The sequence below is a fragment of the Emydura macquarii genome, unplaced genomic scaffold (genome assembly GCF_026122565.2).
Source record: "Emydura macquarii macquarii isolate MOO-44397 ecotype Brisbane River unplaced genomic scaffold, CSIRO-AGI_Emac_v2 contig_2422, whole genome shotgun sequence".
Lineage (NCBI taxonomy): Eukaryota > Metazoa > Chordata > Testudines > Chelidae > Emydura > Emydura macquarii.
The window spans coordinates 43,043,811-43,071,295 of NW_027132559.1; the positions used below are offsets into that span (position 1 = coordinate 43,043,811).

Genomic DNA, 27,485 nt, shown 5'->3' on the forward strand with positions numbered 1-27,485 from the left:
ATTGTCCAGATTGCAAATTAGTGAGAATTAACAAGCTTCTGCTACAAAACTATAATGAGATAAAGCTTTTATGCTGACAGAGATTATACAAGTTAGGATTTATGTAGTATTTTCCATACTAATCATGATATTTATCCAAACCTTTTAATGACAATGAATGTTTTATATTTAAGTTTCTATTACATTTGACAATATGCTTATGGTGAGAGAAGTGTGGCCTTAGACAAAGACTGGACATTGGAATCCCTGTGATGTATTGATGAGAAAAATCAACATCCTATTAATGGAGTTTTGTTTAAATTAAAGAAATATAATATATCTCAATCTTTTGTGAGCTTAGATAATGGTCTATAATGTCATATTTGTAGCTTACTATTTCCCCTGTGTTCTTACAATGTCACTTTCAAAGTTGTGGCATCTCTAACACTGGCAGCTGTGGCATCCCTGACAGTTCTGTGATTTTAGAGACAGACCTGAGTGCTTGAAAAAATCATCCAAGAATCTTGGATTTTATTGCCTGAGTGTATTCTTTTAGGTGCTACATTTCTGTCCCCAAACCTACAACAGAGACATTTCAGGTTTGTCAAAATAACACGTGTTTAGGGCTCAGGGTTTTACAGACCAAACTATGGTGCTTCATCTTGGGGAAACCTGTCTGACCCAAATATATATCCGTACAGGATTTAAAACTTGTCTCTGACTGGAATTACAGCGAAATAATAATAATAGACAAAACCTCAAGCAGGAGAGAAAGCGATATGGACCCAAATAAAAATAATGAAATCTTGACCCTACTGAAGTTAATCAGAGTTTTGCCATTGACTTCAGCAGGGTCAGGATTTCACACAATATGTTAAACACTGCCACAGATCTCTGTGAGTCTATAACACTTTTATTAAAAACCAGATATGGATGGCAAATATTTATGGATTAAACCCAAGCAGATATTTCCCCCCACCACTGGATTGGCTGGCAATTTACCTGAGCTGTTCTCTGATGGTAGTGCACCATTGACCCATCATCATCTCATATTTTCAATGCTGGCTATCAGCTGACTTGCAAATAAAAGATGTTATAATGGCCACTGACTAGCCACAACCACAAAAATAACAAAGAAACCACTTGAGTTTGTAGTGGCTAAAGAGCTCCCCGTCACTGTAAAATTACATTAAAAAGAATGCAAATGCAACCTTAATTCTGACATTTCTTAACTTTGGAGTGCTTGACTTTGAAACCTTAACATTCTTTTAATGCAGTGCTTAATTGATATCATTTCCTAATTTTTTAAGAAAAAACTGAAAAAAACCAGGAATTCCATCCCATCACACTCAACCATATTGAGTATCAGCTGGAAAATCAGCCTACTTTGGAACTTTAGATTCACAGCACAAACCTACCTTGAGCTAATGAAGTAACTAATAGCAATCATAGGTTGTTATCCTTTGTGCTTTGGAGGGGTATAGCTTGTTCAGGCAGGACAGGAGGGGAAAAAGGAAGGAGGTGTTGCATGATACATGAAGATTATATATATTTGTTTTGAGGTTCAGAAAGAGGCGAGAGGCCTCCTTCTGGAAAGTCTCTGGGGGAAGACACAAGGGGGAAAAACAGGAGTGATGTCATGGTAGGAATCTAGTATAGACCATCAGATGAAGAGAAAGAGTAGATAAGGCATTTGTAGAAAAAAAACCCAGAAATGTCCAAAACACAAGACCTGATAGTAATGGGGGACTGTAATCACCCAGACATCTGTTGGAAAAATAATGTGGCAAAACACAAAATTTCCAACGAGTTCTCAGAATGTAGTGCAGTTTGCAGACATCTTTCTTGTTTTAGATGGTGGAGGAAGTAACCAGGGGGACATTTTAGACTTGATTCTAACTAATTGGGAGGAGAAATGAGTTATGAATCTTAAGGTGGAAGGCAATTTGGGGAACAGTGTTCATTAAATTATAGATTTCATGATTGTAAGGAAAGGAAGGAGCGAGAGCAGCAAACTAAAGACAATGGACTTCAAAAAAGCAGACTTCAACAACTCAGAGAACTGGCAGGCAACTTCCCATGGGAAGAAAATCTGAGGGGAAAAGGAGCTCAGCAGAGCTGGCAGTTTAAGGAGACAATATTAAAGGCACAACAGCAAACTATCTTGATATGAAGGACAGATAAGAAGAATAGTAAGAGGCCAATATGTCTCCATCAGAAGCTCATTGAAAGCCTGAAAATCAAAAAGGAATCCCACAAAAAGTGAAATATTGGACAGATTGCAAAGGATGACTACAGAAGATTAACATAAGCATGTAAGGACAAAATCAAAAAGACTAAGAAAAAAATGAGCTACACCTAGCAAGGCACATAAAAGATAATAAGACAAGAGAAAGATGAAGGAAAGTGAAGGTCCTCTACTTAACAGGGAAGTAGAGCAAATAACAGACAACATCAAGAAGGCTTAGGTATTTAATGACTTCATCTTCACTAAAAAGGTTAATTATAACCAGGTACTTAACACAGTTAAGAGCAACAACAAAGGGGAAGGAACACAAGCCAGAATAGGGAAAGAACAGATTAAAGAACATTTAGATAAATTAGATGTATTCAAGTCACCAGGACCTGATGAAAGTCATCCTAGAATACTTAAGGAAGTAGCTGAAGCAATCTTGGAATCCTTAGTGATTATCTTTGAGAATTCATGGAGGAAGAGTGAGGTCCCAGAGGACTGAAGAAGAGCAAACGTAGTACCTGTCTTTAAAAAGGGGAACAAAAGAATTATGGAATTATAGACCAGTCAGCCTAGCTTCAATACCTGGAAAGATCCTGGAACAAATTATTAAACAATCCATTTGTAAGCACCTAGAGGACAATGGGTTAATAAGTAATAGCCAATATGGATTTATCAAAAACAAATCATGCCAAAACAACCTAATTTCCTTCTTTGACAGGGTTACTGGCCTAGTGGATGGGGGGAAACTGTAGATGTGATATATCCTGATTTTAGCAAAGCTTTTGACAATGTCCCACATGGCATTCTCATAAGAAAACTAAGGAAATATGGTTGAGATGATATTACTATAAGGTGGGTGGATGACCAGTTGAAAGACCATAATCAAAGAATAGTTATCAATGGTTTGCTGTCATACTGGGAGGATTATGTAGTGGGGTCCCAGTGAGGTCCCGAAGGGGTCAGTCCTGGGCCCAGTAATATTCAATATTTTTATTAATGACTTGGATAATGGATTGGAGAGTGTACTTATAAAATTTGTAGATGACACCAAGCTAGGAGGGGTTTGGAGGATAAGATTAGAATTGAAAAGGAATTTGACACATTAGAGAATTGTCTGAAGTCGAGATGAAATTCAATAAAGACAAATGCAAAGTACTATACTTAGGAAAGGAAAGTCAAATGGGGGAATAATTGGCTAGGCGGTAGTATTGCTGAAATGGATCTAGGGATTACAGTGGATCACAAATTGGATATGAGTCAGCAGTGTCATGCAATTGTGAAAAAGGCTAATATCATTTTGGGGTGTATTTACAGAAGTGTTATTGTTCCACGGGAGGTATTTGTCCCTTTCTACTCATCACTGGTGAGGCTTCAGCAGGAATATTGTGTCCAGTTTTGAGTGTCACGTTTTAGGAAAGTTGTGGACAAATTGGAGAGAGTCCAAACGACAGCAGCAAATATAGATAAAATGTTTAGAAATTGTGAGCTGTGAGGAAAGATTAAAAAAAACCTGAGCATGTTTAGTCTTGAGAAGAGAAGACTGAGCGGGGGGAACATGAGAAATTTTAGAATAAGCTACAGGCTGACACAAAGAGGCTGGTAATGGATTGTTCTCCATGTCGACTGAAGGTAGGACAAGAAGCAGTGGGCTTAATCTGTAGCAATGGAGATTTAGGTTGGATATTAGGAAAAAATTTCTAACTATGAAGGATAGTTAAGTTCTGTCATAGGCTTCCTAGGGAGGTTGTGGAATCCCTGTCACTGGAGTTTTTTAAGGACAGGTTAGACAAACACCTGTCTGAGATAGTCTGGGTTTATTTGGTCCTCCCTCAGTGCAGGAGGTAGATGATCTCTCAGGGTCCCTTCCAGCCTTACATTTCTATGATTCTACATGGATTAGCCACTTGAACGGAGTGAGATGGACTTTGTCAGTGGGTTTCAAAGATTGAGGATTCCCGGATTCAGTTTCAGATTCTGTAGGGAAATATGCTGTAGTTCCTATAGACCTTTCTTCCCCTGTCCCCCACTGCTCCTGTCTACATCTGGCCCCTGCTCCTGATCTCCTTCCCCTCTATTCCTATTCATACCTCCATCCTGGCTTCTGACCCCGCTGCTTCTATTGAACCTTCCTTGCCCCACTGTTCCACCCAGTCTATCCTCCAGTTCCTTCCTCCTTCCCCTTCTTCTGCTAACCAGCCTCTTATCCCAGCTCCTGATCACCCTCCTCCTCTGCTCCTCCCTACCCTCTGGCCTCTGCAACCCGCTCTCCTGCTGCTCAGAAGCTCAGTCTTCACTTGTCTGCATTCCAGTGCGGTTGATTTCTCCTTCTCTCTCCATTGAGTGGAAACTAGTAAGGGGAGCACTGGAGAGAAAGACTCCTAGATCTCAGTTCCTGTATCCAGTGCTGCAGTGGCCTCTGGCTGCTGAGAAGAGCAATTGAAGGGAAAGTCCTGCTTAGCTACAGAAGCCCTGGGCTGGAGCATACTTGGTCAGATAGAATCTGTGGAGAATTTAGCCACCAACCTCTAACAAGTCTCTACTGAGCATCTGCAAAGTGAGATATAAAAAAAAAAAATTTCTTTTTGAGTCCTGAAGATAATTTTTCCCAGGGAGAATGAGAAGCGCCTTACTGACACCAAGGCTACCCTGCAAAATGTCAAGACCTTGCTCCAGTATAGAGGTGCTAGAACTCAACAAAGTGATTGTAAGAAGGCTTTTAAAATGGGCAAAATGACATATTTTTCTTCATTATGTTCTCAGAAATAGCTGCACTGTTTTAGCTGAAACACTTAAAAAAGATTTAGCCTGAGAAAGACAACCTGCATGGAAAATTTCAGTCTGAACAGTTAAGATTTGTCAAAGTTATAAGGAGCTGAAAACAGGGTCTTATTATGGGAAGTGTCAATCAACTTTAACTATAGGCAGCACTATGAACTCTGCCTATAACAAATATTGTTTAGGAATATGAAGCAATTCAATGGAATGGGCAATGAAGAGGCAAATTGATTCAAACTTATTAAAATTATAAATGTATTTTAATTGCTTGGCTCCGGATTAAATATGTTCCTCTCTATAACCTCTACAAATTTCTGCATAATACTTGAAAACCACTGTAATTTTTAATTAAAAAAAAAAAAAGGATTTAGCCCCCAAAAAACTTTGATTACTACTGCATTGTTTCAGCTCACTTTTAATCTAAGTTTAACAAATGATTAAACCAAAAAATTAAAATGCGCAAGTATAGTATATTGCCGAGTTACCAGTCACATATTCTTTATCACACGTCTGTTTCATGGCAAATGCTTTGTATTTATATCATATCATGATTACTTTTATTATCTATAGGTCTACTAAGGTAAATACTGGATATTTTGCACATATATGCAATTACTGTGGCCTCCATTTTGCACCTATCATAGTTAGTGGCAAAATTCCCATTGACTTCAACAGTGCAGGATTAGGGTCCCTGCTAGTAATATTGCCCCTTCTTAGCACCTACAGTATCGTAGGTCAGATTCTGTTACTTTTACTCAGGCACAGTTCCTATGCAGGGTTCCATCAAAGCAATAAACTTCCATGGCTGTGCTCCTGCTGGCAAACCTGATGCTCAGCTAGGTATCTGCCATGCACAGGAGTTACCCTCTAGTGCTCCAGGCCTCTTCTTCTTTCAGCACTTTCAGTGGGTTGGGGAAGCAATCCAGGGTTCTCCTTTCCCTGACCACTTCTTGTGTTCTCCAGGCCTTCCCCTATCCCTGATGCTTTTGATACCACTGCCTTGCGGGTGCTTCCCCATTCCCTGGCTACTTCTTGTGCTGTTTATCTGAAGGGATGGGGAAGAGGTCCCAGGGCTTCCCTGTCACTCAGCAGCTAGTGGTTTGTCAGGCTGGCGGGCAGCAGCTCAAAGTCTCCTCTCTCCCCCCTCTCTCACCCTTCCTCCTTCCTTCACTTTCTCTCTCCTTCCTTTCTTTTTTTGTTACCCTCTTTCTTTTGTACCCACACACTGTGAAATTGAGGGAGAGGATGTAGGAGAATTTGGGTGCTAGAGTGCACGCAATAATGAAGATGAGGTGTGAAATAACTGAGGAGGGTGAGAAGTCAGTGCAGAAGGACTGAGTGAATGGAGTGGTAGGTGGAATAAGGGAGGGGATAAAATGAGAGGGGGAGGGAATGGGAGAGACTGTTTTCAGAGGGCTGAGCTCAGGCAGTCATATCACACAGTGCTCCCAACTAACATCAGTGGGAGCTGTGCTTCAGTAAAGATGGGAGGATTTGGCCCCCTGTAATTAATAGTTGCCACATACGGTGTACGGCAAAGGAATGCATATTGTTTTATCATGAAGATTAAAATGACACTGAAATAAGTATAGCTTGGTTAGACGGGATAGATAAAACTCTGGTAACTTAGGAAATAATTCAGAACTGAAGAAATATAGATAGATTACAGTCCCTTGCAATATATATATTAAAATCTTTTCAGTCTACGAAAAGGAACTTTTACTGTGAAACAGTGTAGACCTCCAGGTGAGAGGTGGAGTGTAGTGAAGCAGAAAGAGACTATACAGGCAGAAGAAGAAGAATCTAGGACAGTATTTTTTTCTGTTTTAATATTGTGTACGCTTAGCTCCCAAAAGACAGTCTGAGCGGTTAAATGGATGGAACAGCCAGCTTTCCTGATCCAGTTAATTTCAGCAAACAGAATCTGAAACAGCGACAATAGACTGAGGAAATAAAATGTTAGTTAAAATCAAGTCAAATCAAATAGTCTGTGTTACGGGTTTAATTAGAGTTCTAATCTGTTGGTATTTTGAGAAAAGATGTCCTCGGTGTAATGGAACAGTTCTTTGTTTTGCAAGCAGTATATATTTCATAATTGCCTAGTACATTTATAGGAAAGTGTAGCTGTTAATCGTTTCCCCTTCTTAAAGAAGTGTAATGAAAGGTGGGTCAGATTAGAGAATGGTTTGGAAGGCCACCTCTAGAGAGCAGGTGCCTTGTACACACTGCAGAATGGTACTTTACAAACTGAAGTTACCACTGGAAGATATAAAGCAACAGTATATATTTATAAAAGGCACTCTCCATTCAAATTTACTATTTTTAAATTGCGCATAATCAGAATCCTTGTCCAACAAGCTGTTGTTTCCCTGCTCATGTTTTTAATTTTGTGGTTTGCCTTGAAATCTTCGGGGATTTTACACGCATGCAGGTAAACGTGGTTTGTGGAAGGCACTTGTAGACATCAGCCTAGGAACATGCTTGTGAATAAGGAGCATGGTCCAAGGGAGCGCTCCTCAGCAGTGCTGCAGCCCAGGTCTGGCTGCATCTGGAGACTGTTCCCAGGACAACAGGACTGACTCCTGGGGAAGCCACAGAGGGAAGCTGGGTGACCTCAAATAAGTCATTGCTTCCCTTACAGGATCAGGGAGAAGAGGAATCTCATAGTAAACAGATGTTACCCACTGTTCAGTTCTGTGGTTTGAGGCTCATCACTGAAATCCTGAGTGCATGATGCCTCCCTCCCATGAAAAAAATCCAGTGTCAGGAGGGTGGATCCCAAAAACCTGTCTGTTGGAAGTCCCTCCAGCCCCCCATCTCACAAAATACTGTGTCAGTAAAGGTTACCCCATAAAATTCTGTGTTCGTGTATGGAGAGCCCATTCTTAATTGGGTGTGGCATCTTGTGTGGGGTTTGGGGAAGTAGATGAAAGGAGGATTCTGCTGGTGTCTTTTTCCCCCATTTTCTTTTTGTGTGTGTGTATATTTATAATATGCCTGTGCAGCCTTAATTCAACCCCTTGTGCATATGCATTATGATAGTCTTTAATTACGTGATAACATACTATTGTTTCCCCAGGACTCCTTCCTCATTCAGTGCGTAGGATAGACTGTACTCACTGAATGAGACGCTATGCAGTGTTTTGTTTTATCCTCATGGTTCAATGTGTTGCCTGATGCTGTAAGGCCCAGTGGGTCTTAAACCAGAGCTGCCAGGTATTGGACACCTCCATGGTGCTACCAAATCACAGGCAGTCCACTTCCCACAATCGAGTGTGGACACAAACCATGGGAAGTCCTGCCTCAAGGTATCTGACTGGCAGCAGCCTCATGGCTCCTGATTGGCTCCCTACCCCATGTAAACCCAAGGGGCATTCAAGGAAGCATCCATGCAACAGCACAGATCTCTTGTAGCTGCTATGACCATTCCTGCTCTTGAACTACTGGTTTGATTCGGACTTTGCCTCCTGACCCGCACCCTGAAACCTGACTTGGACTGTGATTCTTGCTATTGACCCTGGCCTGAAACTTGGCTATGAACTCCTCAGTTATGCGCAGCCTTAGGTTTGACCCTACTCTGACCCTTGGTCCCAACTGCCTCTGTCAGGATTCTGACAAATGCTTTATTTACCGCACACTAGTCCAACCGTGTTCTGAAGACAGAATTCTTAATTTCCTCAGGGGTTTTCTATAGTACTCCTCATTATAGTATCTGAGTACTTTAGAAATGTTAATGAATTTATTGTCACAATACCCCTGTGAGGTGAGGGAATGTTATCACCATTTTAAATATGGGGTACTGACGCACAAAGAAATTAATGTCAAAAGTGTCCACTCATTTTGGGTGACCAATTTGAGATCCATATGGCCTAATTTTTCAGAGTTTTTAGCATTATATTATAGTTCATTATATTTTTAACACACAGCTCCCATTGACTTCATTTGCAGCTTTGCATGCTCAGATCTTCCGCAAATCAGATCTCTGGGTCATGTGTTGGGCACTCAGAAAATGAGGCACACACAATTCGTGACCAGCTGTGAAAAGTTTAATTTAAATTACTTGCCCAGCACCACATAGACATTCTGTGTCAGAGGCACAGATAGAATCCAATTTTCCAGGGCAGCATTCAACTGCCTTAACCATGAGGCCATCCTTTCTTTTCCAGCAGTCCTCTGCCCCATTCACTGCACAGCTTCCAACTTCTGGAACAAATAATGCAGGGGCCCTACAAACAACAGCCTCCTTCACAACACATTAATTCCCAAAGCAAGTCCATCCTGGGCACTGAATGAGGCAGGACTCCTGTGGAAAAAATAGTATGTGTTCATGTAATTAAAGACAGTATCATAATGCATATGGACAAGGGGACTGAAATAAGGTTATATGATTGTCAAATTTTACAGAGAGGGAAGTGGGAAACTGAAACTGAGGGATTTGCACAAGAATACAGAGACGAGTCAATATTGGAGCCAGGATTAGAAGCCAGGAGTTTCTGACTTCCAATGTTGTGTGAAATCTTTTATACAATGCTTCACATGCTCCTTACTCCACTCAGTCCCATCCAACCCCTCTCTCCTGTGGGTCACAATGTCCTACTCCTTCTCCCTTATTTCTCATCTGTAGCCTCTTCCCCTACTCCCAAGATGGATCAGCACTTTAAGCGGGAGGCCAAATGGTCTTCTCACCCCAGGAAGTTGGGGGAGTGGATTATCATTACTTCCTTTCCCCTCGTCTCTCCTGCCTTACTCTACACTTCCATTCAGTAGTCTGAAGTATAGGGATAACAAAGTGGAGAATGAAAGAGGGTATAGAAGAAAACCAGACATTAATCTCCCACTAGTGGACTGATGTAGCTGGACAGATGTGGGACAGGTTACATTCACCAGCAAAGCTTTGAACTATTTAAAATTTTCCAGGAGCTTGGTCTACACTTACCCAGTGATTCGGCAGCAGTCGATCGGCGTTACGCAAACTACGCAAACTTCTGGATCGATTGAGCAGGTCTTCACTGACTGCTCAATCGATCCAGATAAGCTGATCTGATGGCAGCACCCTAAGTGTTTCCTTATCACTTTTTTCAGGCTTTGGGGTCACCCACCAAGAACTCATAGTGATTGAAACAATCTTAAGGGATAAATTCCACAGCCATAGGGCCACCACCAACATAGGGTTCAGTGGTACAAGTTCCCAAAAAACTCAGAACTTACTTTTAGGAGATGACGGAAGTCAAAGTTGGAGACTATTTGTGTGGACTTCATGCTAACTTAATTCTGTTATTTGAGATTCATCCTTTGATAGGTGGGTGAGACAGAACCGTGGATCCAACAAGAATCAAATTTTGGGAAAGTTAGGACCAGAGTCCAAAACTTGAATCTCTGGCCTATCTTTAGAATGAGCCGGAACTGGAACCTTTCATCCAAACCACACCCAGATCCCACCCCTGAATTTGTAGAAAATTCAGCTGCAGTTGCAAAATTTGATCCTCAGCCAAGCTGTAACTCTGTTAAGTTAAGCATTTGTTTGAATACCCAAGGCCATTATTGCTGAATGCCTCTGAAACAGAGAAGGGACTGGAACTTGACTTTTCCTATTTCCTCAGTGATTGCCATAACTACTACGCTATTGGTTAGTTGGCATGGTATGCTCTCCTACCCATTCCATTTTATAGCAACAAAATGTTAGTTGAAACATTCCTGTTTTGATGAAATGGCATTTTTCTATGGGAAAAAGTTTAGCTGAAAAATTTTCACCCAGTTCTATTCAACATAAGGAAAGGTTTGTACAAAGTAGTTTTCAAACATCCGTAACAAATCTTTCAAGTTGAAATGTACAGTATAATACCCTCTGGAGATTTCAGTTTGGGTGAACAGGAAGCTTGTTGTTCATTGGTCTTTTAAGGACAGTTGCATCTTAAATTTCAAATAAATGCTAAACCTGAGGTGAGGAGAGAGCTGATCAGTAGCAAAACTCCCTTCTACTCTCAACTTCAGCAACCACCCACTAATTGGGGTCAGACCTCTCAATTTGCGATGGACTCCAGTCTAGACAGATACAAGCCACTGAAGCAGACAAAACAGTTTAAACTAGAACAAGAGCTCTATTTAAACATAAACACTAATAACACGGGTTGGTGCTCATGTGAATAAGGGATGTAGGAGTGGTCCCCATGTCCCTGCAAAATATAACCAATTATCCAAGGAGCATGTAGCCATTATAGTAACTCCACTACTTTCCTTAGTCATTCAACAAGAATGAGAGGCCTAAGTAAAATATTTCTTGCACGCATGGCTATATGTGAAGTTGCAACATACAGTTCCACCACTAAGAACAAAAGGGTATTTACATATCATACCCTGTTATGAAGGAGATCTTTGTTTAGTCCTCACTTTACCTCCATCGTGCACTAGTTGTCACCTCACTTTTTGTTTAGTGTTGTTATTTAATTACTTCATAAATGGTGAATTATTAAACTGAGCTTATAGATATTTTTAATATTGTGGCTAATAAAATGAATCCATACCATTTGCACCTTTTCCTTTGGTTATTTTTGCATTTCCCCTCCATTTTGCATCTTGGGTACATATTGTAAAGACCTCCAATTCCATATTTGGTCATTAGGCAGTTAATATAATACAGATGCCTGTTTCAGGCTTCTTTCCTACTACTTGCTGCTACTGCTTCATCTCCTGAGTTTTATGGCCAAGTTTTATATTAAAAACTATTTATAATTATTGGTTACTAGATATTTTAATAAATGATTGATCAATTGTTACAGATTGTTATACAATCCAACTGGTTGCTTATAAACCCTCATAACCATCTGGAATACCTTTTTCTGATGTGCTTATCAATGTCTAAAACATGCTTATACCATCTATTAACCCTTTATAAGGTATTTATAAATATAATATTAATATAAAGTGTGACCTATTTCATTTACTTCAATACCAATTTAGTACTTTGTGGGTCAAAATATACTTTACTGCTTCAGTTAAAGATGTTACCATCCCTTTTTTTTAAAAAATAACACTACAGTACTAGTCCAAAGCCCTACATCTTATAGTATTGTTAACACAGTATTACAAAATCTACTGTAAAATATCATTAATATTACATTGCTAAACTGCAAAAAATTTCTTAGCAACTTTGGCAATTTACCTGTATAGTCCTTTAGCTTTCACGCATGCACTCCTCTACTTCACTATCTGAGTGTTTCATTCTTGAGTGAATCAAATATAAATACTCATTTCAAACCTAGCAGATTTATCATTAAAAATTGTGTGGCACAAGAGGCTAGGACAGTGCATGATCAACAATCTTAATCATGGCTGGAGATGTAGCTTCCTGTGTAGTCTTTTGTGTAACCACTATTTAAATGATAGTTAAGGCAATAGTGTTCAGTTTCGCTTGTTGGATTAATTTCAGCACCCAGAAACTGTGTTTCCTGCTCTTACTTGATTTAAAAAATACTCATTTATCTGTACTATCCATCAGGATAATACAAATATTAAAACATCACCTTATTTTATACTCAGAATCACATTATGTTGTCCAATGTCCACGTACAAAAAAGAAAAGCAAAATTTGGTAACATCTGCAGATTTTCTTTGCACATTGTAGTATTAGCCTGAAGTTAATTATATGAACTGGATTTTCCTCCACAAGCACAACTTCTACATGATATATTTAAGCTATGTAGTTGGTGCTTTCAATAATAAATTGTTTCTCAACCAGAATGTTTTGTTTGTTATTGCTATTTAAATTATTATAATGCTGGTCTTAGCTGGTATGCACATTCTTGTTTTCCCTTGCATTTTAAAACTATTCCCATTTGTGTAGTATGCCAGATGTCATGTGAATTATTTTCCATAGTCAGAAATGCCATCTCTGTTCTAAATGTAAAGCATTGATAGAAACTTTTTACATTAAATAGTGGAAATGTCTGCTGTGCTCCAGTATACACATACTTTGAATTCCATTGTTGATGGCATTAAAGTCCTAGTATAAGTGGCTGCTTAGAAAGAGTGATATTGTCTGCACATATGAAAACTGAAATGGGCAGAACTTCTTTAGACTTAGAATCAAATTCTACCATCATTTATACCCATGTAATCCCACTGAAATTGACCTTTGCTAATTGGAATGTGACTTATTCCTTTTCACTTGCTTATTGGGATATTTTAAGAAATTACAGGGCATCTGGAAACATATGGTTACAGCACTGTAAATACAGAATAACTACAATGCCTTCTTTAGAGTTATTCCATATGTAAACTGGTGTAACTGAGAAAAATCTTTTTAAAATAAAGATGCCTTCAGAACTTGGAGTTACAAACTTCTTTTTCCTTGCACATAACAACCTTATTTATTGGAACTCTCACAGTATATCCTCACTTAGCTCTTGTAACTTATCACTTTCTCCTTGTATCAGTAACAGATTTGGGGCTTTTCTCACTTAGTTTGGTTGTGAAGGAGAAAGAGAAATGAGAGCTGTAGCTGTAATATTCAGGAATTTAATTGTTCCTTGGCAGCTAGCACTGACATTGTTCTGTACTACAGTACTGTTAATATTCTGTTTATCGAGGATGACACTGGATGGAAAGACAGAATTTGTGAAAACAGCAGGGGCAATATGTTCTGGTGGCACATCTCTCAAACTCTACTGGGTCAATGAGAAATGTCTGCAGACCCTGCGGGAAGAGGAGCCAGTGAATTAGCTGTACCAACCTTAATTTATTATAGTATTTTCTTTTTTTAATGGTATATGAAATTAATACCAAGTTAGAACTACACATTTTTGTGCTGTGGTTCTAGATGTAGGAGAAGAATGTATTTAAAAAGAGATCACACAAATGAACACCAAATGTATCTGAAACCATTTTAAAGGCTAAGATTGTTACTTAGCTTGTTAAGGTTTGCTGGAATTTAATCGAATCAGAAGTTGTGTTCCATGTGCTCAGACAAGACTTCGGGGAACAAGTATTTCTGTGGATCTTTCCTAGTTAGATGATACTAATGAGATATAGTAATAGACTTCGCCTGCAGTGTAGCCAATGTAGTGAAAGTGAAATTAAACTAGTACGCAATTTGCCCTGGCATTCAGAATAGGAGACATGGGAGTGCTGTACTACTTACATTCATTTGAGAACCCCAAACATAGACCCCCTCAGAAAGCCATAAAAAACTTGCACTATGGGTCCCCAAAGAGAGTTTGTTTTGTTTCATTTTTAATGGTAATTATTGTTGAGTTTTTTTGGGGAGGACATAAAGAGAAAGAGAAATATAAGTGTGTTACATATTAGCAGTTGTTATGAGAACATATGTAACTTGTGGTAAGCAAATATGTGGATTTATGGCTGGGCAAACCACTAACATTCAAATAAAAACCACTCAAAGCTTTGCTCAAAACTCACTGATTCTTTTATTGAGGCACACAGAAGTTCACATAACGCTGAATTCATTTTCACTTTCTCGAGCTTTTGCACTTCTTGATGGTATATGAGACCCAAAATAGAATTGGGAGATCTAAAATACTAGGAGAATATGCCTCTAACAGTATCTGTAGACTGTCTAGAAATAGGAAAAACCAGAAAGTCTGTGCTTGAGAGAGATCTACCTTGAACTTTCTGACTTAACTCAGAAACTATTTTGAATATGTTCCTTCTAAACTTGTGTGTTTATCCAAACCAAATTAGTAGCTGTTTGCCTATCATTACTTGTGATGTTACCAATGAAACAGAACAGGTGCCCATTATGTCGATATAATTTTCAAAAAGAAAAATAAAGCAATACCAAAAATCATCTGTATTTCTTACTGCAACTTCCCTTTTTTGTGGAAGGCCAGTAATATTTTTAAATACAGTATCAAAATAAGCATAAAAATATAAAGAGGGAAGGAGCGTTAATAGCAATGTTTCCTTTAGCTCATGCAGTTGAATTAATTCCAGGGGTTAGATAGCAACAGTTTTACGTTTTTTTTTTTTCTTCTTGTGTTAATAGTGTATGAACTTGCTTCTAGTAGAGCATAAGGACAGACCTAACCAGCTTGGTTATGTTTGAATGAGATAATATACTTTTTTCTGAAGTGATAGCATTGTTACTTGACTAGTAACAACAGCAGTGTATCCTTGACAATTTTTTCTCCTCTGTCTCCTGTCTCATATTTCCTGTGTTAGGGCCCAATTTTGGGTCAATTGAAGTAAATAGGAGCTTTGCCATTGACTTTATTGGGAAGAAAACTGAAAATGATAAGGTTGTTGAAGTACCTATGTGGTATGGTGGTTGTTTGCTGAGGTAACAGACAGACCTGTAGCTAGTAGTTATGGTACAGTGAAATGTGATGAAGGCACATTTCTAATATATGTAACCTGAATTCAGAAAAGCAACATTATATATATGAGAAATATATGTATACTTTTGAGGGGGTAAATATAGAGAGGTCAGGGGCGAAGTACTAGTCACAAAATTCAGCAAACCTAACACAACATAGGCATTATCATGTCTTGATACTGGCCCAGAAAAGCCATCTGGCAGGAGCTGATTCAGGCAGTGCATGTGGCAAGACAGGGCAGGCCACTTCCAGCCAAGCGCTCCAGAAGGACATCTCAGGTCGGAAGAGAAGAAGTGAAAGAAGCAGGCTGATCTAATAACCACATTCCTGAGATAGATCCCTGGAATGTGGGATTTTCTGGGCTGATGTGAAATGATTATGTTTGTGTCGCAAACAAAATTGTATCATAGTAAAACCTCTAATGAAATGCAAACTCTTGAGTGTGTGGATCAGTTCATCCCCTTCTTACAGTTCATCCCCTTCTGGTTCGAGCTGGCCCTGAGCATTTGTCCACCCCTAATTTGTTTCTTTCATCATCTATTTCTTACTTACTAAGGTAATTTGTTGTAATTACCAAGTCCTTAGGCCTCTCAAAAGAAGCTCATAATGTCTAAAATACATAGGCACAACAGAATTAAAATGAGTAGAGGATGCATAATCAAAGAAACAGTTACAGCTGAATTTTAAATCTTTGAAATGGAATACTCATATTAAAAAGACTTACAGACACTTAGCTGAAGTGGCATTTGTAGCTGCCTCTGTAACAAGAACCTGAGCTAAAAATTAGAAATTTATTACAAATAATTTCAGGCTGCAAAGGTATCGAGTTGAAAAACAGACAAGAAATTGCTAAAGATTTGTTTTAACATTTTGTAAACTAAAATAGTGGAAAAATGTGAAGGCAAAGGTTTCTGGTGTAACTATACATTGTGTAAAAATTAAAACTCAATGTTTGAAGTATGCACAGTTACAATATGTGAAAGTATATGAATACATGTATATATATGTATATATTTATGATTACATACTGTCTATATGTGTATATATTTATACATACACACATATAGAACATGCTATATGACTTCAAATTTCCTTTCTTTTTCATCTATTAAACTAATGGCAAATTATTTCTTTTTGTTCTTCTCACAGCTGAATTTTTATTCCTCTTCTGGGGTGTTTATCTCTGTTATGCAGTGCGGACAGTTCCATCAGCATTTCATGAGCCACGCTATATGGCTGTTGCAGTTCACAATGAGCTCATTATCTCCGCTATATTCCATACAATTAGGCAAGTGATCTGTAGATCTAGTATTTAACTGTTTATCTTTCAGGTTTCCCATGGTGCAATTTAAAATGAATAAACTGGATAGGATGCATAATGAAAGGACCTCAAAAATATTTTATCTGCAAGTTAAGAAGTTGTTAAACTTAATGTTCCCATAGAATTGGAAAATATGCATAATCAACTTATAAATCATACAATTTGTTTTTTTCAGTATAGCTAGTTTACATGTTCTTTGCGTCAATCAGGTCAAAATTCAATATATATAAGAAATGAGATTTAGCAGAACTACTGTCCATCTTAATTCATTTACACAGCGCACACTGGTTTGTATCTTCAAAAAACTGGCAATTAAATATATAAGTTTATGTGAATTCTTCCTGGTGTGTAACAGAATGGCAAGTTAAAATCCTGAGTTTAAGATAGTTATATTGGGTTGTACATGAAGCATAGTGGTTTATATGCTGGCTATAAAAAATCAATAATAACATACTGTTTGTGTATGTAATACCATAACAAATACATATGAATAATTCATGTCCTATAAGGATTATAATGTATCCTGAATTTAATTGTGGTAAATTATAGTAATGGTAACAAAAATTTAGGAGTCTTTGCCACAGCTATGGGAAAACGATCAGATTTGGTTTTGCAAAATTTTCACTGCAGAAATAAAACGGTCCTGGAAAATCCAAAATATTGGGATAGTGCATAGTTTGTCTCACACTATGTGAGAGTATTATGTCTATTGTTGCCTCCTTTCCGTCACCTCTTTTGTCTTCTGGGCAGCCTCATCCACTGTTAAGGTCTCTTATCATCTCTGTGCTGACAACTCTCAAATCTACCTCTTCCCCTATCACCAGGCTCACGTATCTTCCTGCCTTTCTTATATCTTCCTAGATTAGTCACAGTTGCCTCAAACAAAACAAAGAAAAAACAGAACTTCTCATCTTTCCTTCTAAACGCTCTTCCCTCCCCATTTCCTTGCTGACAACTCTACCATGCCACTCAAGCTTTCAATCTTAGAGTTTTTCAGAATTCCTCTCTATTCTATATGTCTGATTTGATTTATTTTCTGATCAGCTCAGCTTTTCAAAAAATCAGCAGATTTCCAGGCTTTTATCATTCTTGTAGTCCCTGCAATGGGCAGACCAGCTGTCATTTTCTGAACGTGCAGTTCTAGAGACATCTCCTGTCTGTCACTAACTGGAATAGCTGCTTCTGTCAGTGTAAATATAGCAGAGTGAGAAAAAGGAAATGGAATGAATCATATAAAAGTGAGATGGAAGAGGCTTATTAGGTCATTTATTTTCTATCCCTGCTGGTGAAAAATTATTCCCTTCAGCACAAGGTCTAGTTTTTTCCTTCCTTACTGTTCGTTTTAGTTGCCCTATGCCTCTCTTACTGTGGGATATATTGGTATGCTGTTAAAGTAAGAGATCATCTACTATAATTAAATAGGGATGAGTGAACTGATTTGGAAAATGTTAGACCCTTTCTAAAATTTTGGCCATTCCCAGAACCCCATCTAAACTAAATCTTCTTGAAATGTTTTGTGCATTTATTATCCCATCCTCTTTGATTTTTATTCTCCTCCTCCTTCCCCCTAAGTTTTGGTAGTAACCCAAACAGCCAAAATCCAAGAAGCATTTCCACAGAGTATGTGTGAAAAGATGGACGCACTGGACATCATGCAGCATAACTTATTCTGATGAGAGACATCACAGTATTTGACAACTCAAGCAGCTTAGATGGTTTGAATAAAATTCAGATGAGCATAAAACTCAAACCCTGAATTTTTTGAGGTTTGTCATTCATGAGATACTTGGTTTCATTCCCTTTTCTAAACCACAGTACCATTGAGCACCTCTAGGTTTGTGTACAAGAATCCTTTTTAAATAGATGTTTATTTAATAGGCATATGAAGATGACAGAGTGAATTCCCCTCTTTCCCATCAGTCAATACTAACAATAGGACTCCATTTTCTTTCTAGGGGGTGGAGCACGGCCGAAGCTGGAAACTTGCAAAATTTAAGAGTGTTGTATTTTATTGTGTGCATGAACCAGTATGCTTACAAGTAAAGAACAAGAAATTATGTGTATATTATTATAGCATATAAACCAATGTTTCATGCCAGACCAGTAACATTAATAAAAGTATTTGGTTCTTGTAAAATGTATGTCTGTTAAGTTGAAAGAGGTTGTGAACATCATTTCTATTTGAATTATTTTTTTAACCTGCAAATTACAAGCCAGTGGTACATCTATTCATCCATTACATTGCTTACCATTTAAATCTTTGGGAACTCACATATGCAGATAAACCAAACAAGCTTCAGCCAGCTCTAACTGCAGTGCTTATTCTATGACACTTTAAAAAAAGAACAGGAAAGAATTACTTAATGTAGCTCAATTAATTTAATCAGATTAGCTTTTCATTCACTAGAATTTGCAAGACTGTTAAACCCTGTAATATTGAGCTGGGTGCTCCTGCAATCAAGGCCATTTCTGTACTCCCCACTTAGTCCTTCTAAAATGTATTTCACTTCAGTTCTCTTTTACTATGGCCGGCCCGTTTGTCAGCCCCATTCTGTAGCTGCAACTGAAGGCATATTGTAGTTAGGAAAAGTGCTGTAAAATATATAAGAACATGTGTTTTTGTGAATAAAATAAAAATCATAGAGCCAAATGCTAAACATGTGACAATTATCATAGCTCAGCTGTAGTCAATGGGGGTCTGACCAAATAGAATAAGACTATTTAAATATGCTATATCCTTAAAGGTCTGTTTTTTGTCCCCCACAGCTCCTTTGGAATTATGGTACATGTATAAAGGATGAAATTGTAACTTTTAGTCTGTATCAAAGTAATACAAAACAAAACATCATATTTTATCTTTAATTTAAATTACGTACAGGAATATTAAATTTAATATGGTAAAAAAAGACAAATTGTCAACACTCTGAATTCTGTTTTCAGATTTATTCTTGCCTCAAGACTTCAGTCCGATTGGATGCTGATGTTGTTCTTTGCACACACACACTTGACTGTGACAGTTACCATTGGGTTACTTCTGATACCTAAGGTATTCTTCTACTATCTTTTTTCTTGCGAAGAAAGAACAATATAATTCTGCAGAAGCAGTCTTTGTTAAATTAGTGAGTAATTGGAGGAGGAGGATTAGGACATTGGTCCGGTATCATTTCAAATATATATATTTTAAAATTATTCTTCTCATAAAGCACTTGGGGAAATTTTTGTTTTCTTTTAATACTAGATTTGCAGAAATTCTTGCTTTGAATAAATAATTATTTTTGATAATGTAAACCACAAAGAACACAAGCCACTATTTGTATTTGCTAATCAGAAGTTTTTTTATGAGATTTTGTATTTGGGATATATATTGTTTCAAAAGTATTGCTAAGTACATATCACAATTCACACAAGACTTAGAGGAAATGGTATGTTTGTTCACTGCTGTATTTTAACTTTATCATTACCTTTGATTTCAGTTTGTTCCAAGCCTTTCCATTGTAGGAAAGTTTAATTTTAGAATGGAATTACTTGAGGAAAGAACAATAAGAAATTTCCACCAAATAGTTTTGCTAACAGAGTTAACCTTGTGAATATATTTAACTTATAAAAATAAATTATTACATCATTATAATAAGAAAAAAACTCCATTACTCAAACATGAGGAAATTCAAAGTTAACTTACTGACTATGTCCTTAATGTTGTCTCTATATTCTTGGCAACTTTCCACATATGCCCCGGTAGTGCTGATCACATGCCACATGTATGTCTGTTCTAATGAGTATATGGATTAAAGTACAACACCAGTCCCATATGAGTAATAGTTTTGCAATGTAGCTTTCCTCAGTATAACTATTGTGAGGCCTCTGTTTGTCCAGTGTGTAAGAGTACAGGTAAATTTAGAGCCTCTATATGGATTGACTGTGATCTGTGCTGGGAGGGTTAATATTGTGATAGCTAGCCTGTGTCAGGAAGATACACAAGATATGGTGGTGTCACAACTGGGCAGTTAGACCTTGTGGTTGGAGCAGGAGTTGTGGTTGGGAATCAAGCCAGGGTCAGAGCCAAAGTCAGACAGGAAACAGGAACCATAGACAAGGGCCAGCAGTGAGTTGAAATCCAAGGAGTCGCAGCGTAGGGTTGGAGCTGGGGTAGTTGGGAACTGTGGTGACAGGGTTCAGGGAACAAAAGAGGCTGAGGGCAGGTTCAGGGGACAGGGCAGGGCCAAAGTCAGAGATCAGGGACAAGGCTGGAAGTCAGGTAGTGGACAGCAGGGTGTGTAGGAGCAGAAAGCCAGTATCCACCTTGTTGCACAGACAATGTGCTGTGTCTCTTCCTGTCTTATATTGTGTAATTGGCACAGTTAGGGGCTCCGGAGCTCCTCCAATCAGGCCCCTGTAGGTGGTACCTTTAGTGGAGCATAAGCCTTAGAGCTCCCAGTCCTGTAGTTACTAGTAGGGCCACATGGTGGCGATGGTGTTGTGGATGTGGTAGTGGCCCAAGAGCACCCACACCTGGGCTTAGGACCCACAGATCAATCCTCACAGGGAGCAGATATTGTCTCTGGCCTGTATGTGGAAACTAAAACCAAAGATATTGCTGTCTCTGGATTTCAGTGGGAGGTTGATCTCAATCTAACAGGCATTAGTTGTTTAGCTGTTAGTGATTGGAACATACAATGGTGAGGTCAAAAGTCTTTGAAAATTCTCAGTATTCTCAGTATGCATGGTTCGGTGGCCACTTAGTAGACTTTGAAAAATAAATACCCCGAAGATTGTGTCTGCATTGAGCATGCTCCAGTCCAGGGCTTCAAGAGCTGAGCAAGACTTTCCTTGCAATTGCTCTTTACAGGTGCTGGGAACCCATGTGGTGCCAGACACAGGAAATGAGAGCTGGGAGACTTTCCAGTGCTCTCAGTGCAGCCCCTCGTGGCACCCAGGCAGCAAGGAAGAGGAAGACACCTGACTCAAATGCAGAAGGGACAAGAGCTGGAGGGGGTGAGGGGAAATTGGGACTTGAAGCATGGGGTATGACTGATATCAGATAAAATGCCTAGAGGAACTGGGACTGACTGGGCAAGGAGACTATGATGAGGAGCCTTAGGAGGCAAAGAGGGGCTAAAAACTGGGGTTATGGGAAAACTCAAACTCAGACTGTGAGCGCAGTGGGGACACTGTGACTGGCTGTGAAAGGAGATTGGGATTGGGATGAGGAGCCTAGGGATAAAAGGGATAAAAGCTAAAACTGGCTAGATGAGGAGACTAGGACTGGGATGAGGAGAGGATCATACTGGTTAGGTACCAAACAAGATATTAAGGGTAAATGTAAAACATAATAGAGAAAACAGTACAGTTAAAGTTATGACTCTCAACTCGCTTTGCACCTTGCACTATTCCTAAATAATGTAAATGGTGTAATGTAGAAAAGTGCATGCTATCATGTATACCCACAATAACAAAGCACAGCAAAGTGAGAGAATGATGTAACCTTAACTTTTTGCATATCCTTCCTTTGTTTTGGGTGGTTTAGCTGACCTTTTAGAAGTAAATTATTATTTCCTATTCCAGTCTAACACATCCACAAGATTTATTAAATAGCTGAAGAAACATATAATATTAGCCTGATTTTTAAAAAGGCACCTAAAAATAATTAACCTTCCACAAGCTATATCTCACAAGAACAGATCAGAACTCACATATTTTTTGCATATCGTCTGGCTGCCCCTTCACAGGACTTTGATCTTGTGTCCCAAAAATGCCCAAGGAATTAATAGAAGATTACACAATGTTTTGGTCACACTGACATAAAATCTCATCTGCTGTAACATAAAGATATAGAGCCAATGGAGCTGTGCCAATTTATACCAGCTAACTATCCGGCCCATGATAATTAGGCATGGGTGAACCGATGTGCATAAAAAATGAATTGACTCAAACTTTTGTCCACTCCTTGAACCAAATCTTTGTTGAGATTTGGTAAAGGTGGGTCTGAAGAGTGTTCTTATGGTTTTAGCAGCCCTAGTGGAAGAATTGGAAACCCTATATTGGAAGTCTGTTATCACAAGATTTCTAGCCTAGATCTGCAATTCAAAGAGGTTCAGATAAGCATCAAATCATATAAATGATTTTCTGAAACGAACCTCTGAACCTTTTCAGGTTAACCCACCACTAATAATAGTATCTATTCAATAATAATAATAATTAATAATATAGTACCTGTTCTAATAATGACAGCCATTGTTTGAATCTAGGCTTGTAAAATGAAATCTGGAGAATAGTTTTACACTTCTGAATGTGGATGTGAACCTTATCAGTACACTAACTGCAACATCTTTTTACAAATACTTATTGCAGTTTTCACACTCAAGCAGTAACCCAAGAGATGATATAGCTACTGAAGCATATGAAGATGAACTTGACATGGGTCGATCTGGGTCCTACATAAACAGCAGTATCAATTCAGCATGGAGTGAGCATAGTTTGGACCCTGAGGACATCAGGGTAAATACAAAACTTTTAATTGTAATTCATTAAAAATGTTTTTCTACCAGTAAACTCTGAGCCCTGTCACTTTGATTTTTTTTTTTTAATTGCAAACACCAAATGAAATGGGCCAGCTCAATTCTAACGATATCAAATCAGGTGACATATTTTGGGGAGAACATACTAATGTGAGCAGAGACTGTTATTTTGTATTACAGGAGTCTCACTGGAGACTGAGTAGGATGAAACATCCATGGCAAGAACTATTTATCAGTTTGGGTAGATAGGCTCTTCCAATCAGTTTTGAAGCACGATCAGAGCTTGGTGTCATAGTGTTCATCATTTGTTACCATTGTATAATATATAATTGTATAAAACTTTACAAACTGATCAAAATACAGCATCCCTACTTCATTTGATAAAAAGGGCACTTCTCTTCCAATAGTGCTTTGACTGTTCACAGCCCAGAGAAAAGGCCTGTTGTCTTTGTGTTTAATTAGTAAAGAATGCACAGTAACCCTGTTTGTTTCCAGACGAAGCCTAAAAATACAGCATGAGTATTTGATAACTGTCTGTGCATGGAATATGCTGTGAGACCATATGTGATGGCTGTTCTGTGCAGTGTGTATAGCTCTGAATTTACCTTAACAATGTAGAACTGTAATCCAAGTACTATGGAGAAATGAGAAATTCAAACAGTAGAAAAGACCCAATGAAATAATTTAATATAGTATTTAGACAACTTGAGCTTAAATGGAATTCTCCAAGATTGTTCATTTGACTTGATTTATGCCATATGTACTAGTTTTGCTGTTTGTTTTCTAGGATGAGTTGAAGAAACTATATGCCCAACTTGAAATCTACAAAAGGAAAAAGATGATTGCTAACAACCCACATCTCCAGAAAAAGAGGTGCTCCAAGAAGGGCTTGGGTCGCTCAATAATGAGACGAATTACTGAAATCCCTGAGACAGTCACCAGGCAGTGCTCCAGGGAGGATAAGGACCTTATGGACCACAATGCTACAAAGAACACTGCTGTAATGAGAAAAAACCCACAGGATTCCACAAGTTATGTAAAGCCAAAGGAGGAGTCTTTGAAAAACAGAGTCTTTTCATTAAAAAAATCCCATAGCACTTATGATCATGTTAGAGATCAAACGGAAGAGTCTAATAGCTTAACCACAGAAAGTGCAGAAGTTATAACTACTGAGAATTCACTTCTGGATTCCTTGACAGGGAAAAAATTAACAAAAAAGGCTACAGAAATAGTTGAAGCTGTGTCCACTGAATCTGTTCCTTTGGTGTGCAAATCAGTAAGTGCACACAACTTGAGTGTGGATAAGAAGCCTCTGCATCCAAGAGCATCTGTGTTACAAAAATCTCTCAGTGTTATTGCTAGTGCCAAGGAAAAGACTCTGGGGTTAACTGGGAAAACACAAACCCTAGAAGAAAGCAGTAGATCCCATAAATCTCAGCCAAAGGGTAAAGAGGTCAGCAAAAAACACTCAGCCACCGATAAAGGGGAGCATAAAGATTCACATCGGAAAAACTCTACTCACTCTGAGGAGACAAGGAAACCCCATAAATCTGGAATTATGAAACAACAAAGGGTTAGTCAGACAATTGCAAATCCTGACACAGGCACAGGTAAGTCATTGCTTAAGGACAATTTTGACATAGCAGAAATTTGTCCTTGGGAGATTTATGACCAAACTCCTGATACTGTGCCTTCTGAATCTAAGGTTCAAAAACATGTGTCTATTGCTTCCTCAGAAACAGAGAAAAATCACACTTCCCAGCCAAAGGGGAAATCTCAACACAAGCTTAAGACAGCTGAAGGGTATCAGCAATCAAATCAAAAGAGCACAGAGAAGCCGGAAGCATACACTCAGGAGACACAAGAACAGCAGGTTTTTGAAGAAGAGCAAAAACATTTGAATTCCAAGTCTCAGGTCATCCCTGGGTTTAAATGTGAGAATGTTAATAAATATTATGCAGCAAATACTTGTGCTGGGGGATCTGAGGAAGTGCCCAAAAAAGCTGCAAAGCAAACCGTTGAAAGGGAAAATCTCAATAATTTGGGAGAACAGAAAAATAATACGTCCTCCTTGGAGGGAAACATGCTTTCATCTGACTCCTATAGATCAAGTAGTAACTTACAGCAACCTTTAACATCTCGAGCTGAAGTCTGTCCATGGGAGTTTGAAACACCAGATTTACCAAATGCAGAAAGAAATGTAGCTTTATCGAACACATCCGCTCTAGGTGCAAATAAAATAGCAAAACCTCAAAAATAAGAGGTTTTGGACTGAAAAGAGTAGCAGCACCAGGAAGAAAGACTACAAGAAAGAAGAAAATGAAAGGGGAACCAGGCCAAGAGGATCTGAAAATTCCTAAGGAGTATCACTTAACTGAGGGGATCATGACATGAAAAAGTAGGAAATAGGCAAAATAAATTATTATTTTTGTTGAGTGCCAACAGTGTGATCAGTGGTGTGCAAACCATGGAGGGGATATGGTCCCTCTGCTAAGGAGTTTACAGTCCAAATGAACAGACACTTGCCTTTGCAAAACCATTTCTCTCTTACAAACAGGAAAAAAAAAAGTGGCTATAACAGTCAAACAAATTCCAACTGAATTATTCCTGAATGCTCCAAACTGGGTGAAGCTTGCCCTTGGGACTTTAAAGATCCAATAGAAGTATGTAATGGAAAACGTCTTGATGGCAAAATTGCGTATCAATGAGCAGCTTACTGAAAAGATGACTTTTCACTTTACATATTTAACCTTGATAGCACTGCTAACTTAATGCATCCCAAAAATACATTTTATATAATGATTGCTCTCATTTTCTTATATATGTATGTTTAAGTACATTGTTGTGTCTCATATTAAAGCATTCCAGATTGTATACATTTTGCAAATAATTTTGATATTATGTGACACAACAACACATTTATGCAATCTGCAGACACTCTATTGTTATTGCAACTTACAATACCTGCTATAGACTTTTGTTTATTTATAGAATTACAGTAAGCTTTCAGTGGCTATGAAAGCCATAACTTGTATGGGAAAATACCTTGGGTTTTGTTGTGGTTTATATTGTGAAATTTCTGTTTTACTCTCTATTATTTAAAATTATAGTTTGATACTGTATTATTCAGGGTTTTTATACAAGGTAAGTTATTTGTTTGGCACCTCTCTGTTAGCACTCATAGACTTTATTAGCGGAGAGCAAGTTGTCTATTCAGCTGCATATTCGGATAAGTCCAAGGACAACTTACCTGTTGTTTGTTACCAGTTTGACAAATATCATTTATCACTCCAGAATTCCTGCTTGAACCATCCATCATCAGTATATTTCTCAGTATTTCATACTGAGCATATTCTGCTGAAGGAAAAGAACAAAGATGACAAAAAATACCCTTAGGAATATGATCTGTTTCACTAGAAACACATAGCTATAGGAAATATTTTAGATAGTTGCCATGTTTCCTGTTGGTGAACTTCAAGAATTGCTTCTTTAAATGTCAAAAAGAGAGGACAGGAACCTTAACACAACACTTTTCACCCAAAATGCAATCAAAAGACAGAAAGAGAAGAAAAGGATGGGGCATCACCCCTCCCTTCCAAAAAAACCCTCTTAAATGTTTTTATGTTATTTGTGTGTAACATTTGTAATAACATTTAATATGTTAGATACAATTAATGCCCAGTAATAACTAAGGCCCTGATCTTGCAAAGACTCACATGTGTTTAAAAGTCAATGGGATTTACACATGAATAAATCTTGGCAGGGTCAGGGCTAAAGAGGTATTGTAGAGGCTATAAGGACTAATAAATAAATGAAATACTAGTAGACCAGGTGCCACCTTGGCCTATCTAAGTTTAGGACTTGTAATGTACTATTGGTATTAGTGCCAGCTTTGTGCTTGGTGATGTGCAATACCCAAAAATAAAGGCAATCTCAGTTCTCCTCTCAGTTTGAGAGAGATGTTGGGATTCACTGGGAAAGCCAGAAATGAGGTTAGCTTAATGCCGTTGTTGTTTAATGTGTGTATGTGTAAAATATGTATATTATACATACATTATATATATATATATATATTTAATACACAGGTAGGTACACATTTATAATATAAACTAACTTCTTGTGGGCCTCCTAGAAGTGGGTTCATAAGAAAGACTTGGGCAAAGTGAAATGAGGAGGGCTTCCCTCTCTTTTTCAGAGGCATGTGTAAAGGCAGTGAATCCTGTTGTGTTGAGCTGTGAAAAAGGAGAGTGAGAGACTTGGCCTTGCCTCCAGAATGGTGTCTGTGGAGATGAATTATAATTAGACAGTGCACATGCAGATTCTCTTTA

At 38.2% G+C, this 27,485-nt stretch overlaps 1 protein-coding gene across 1 annotated transcript in view; it reads left to right on the forward strand.

Annotated features, from left to right (window-relative positions):
- Positions 1 to 26,508, forward strand: part of GPR158 (G protein-coupled receptor 158) — a 287,041-nt gene extending 260,533 nt beyond the window's left edge. Inside the window, exons 8-11 of the mRNA XM_067561715.1 lie at positions 16,471 to 16,609; positions 19,583 to 19,688; positions 22,991 to 23,137; positions 23,945 to 26,508. Coding sequence (XP_067417816.1) covers positions 16,471 to 16,609; positions 19,583 to 19,688; positions 22,991 to 23,137; positions 23,945 to 25,417 — 1,865 coding nt within the window. The 3' untranslated portion in view covers positions 25,418 to 26,508. The remainder of the gene's footprint in view (positions 1 to 16,470; positions 16,610 to 19,582; positions 19,689 to 22,990; positions 23,138 to 23,944) is intronic.
- The last annotated feature ends 977 nt before the right edge of the window (positions 26,509 to 27,485 follow it).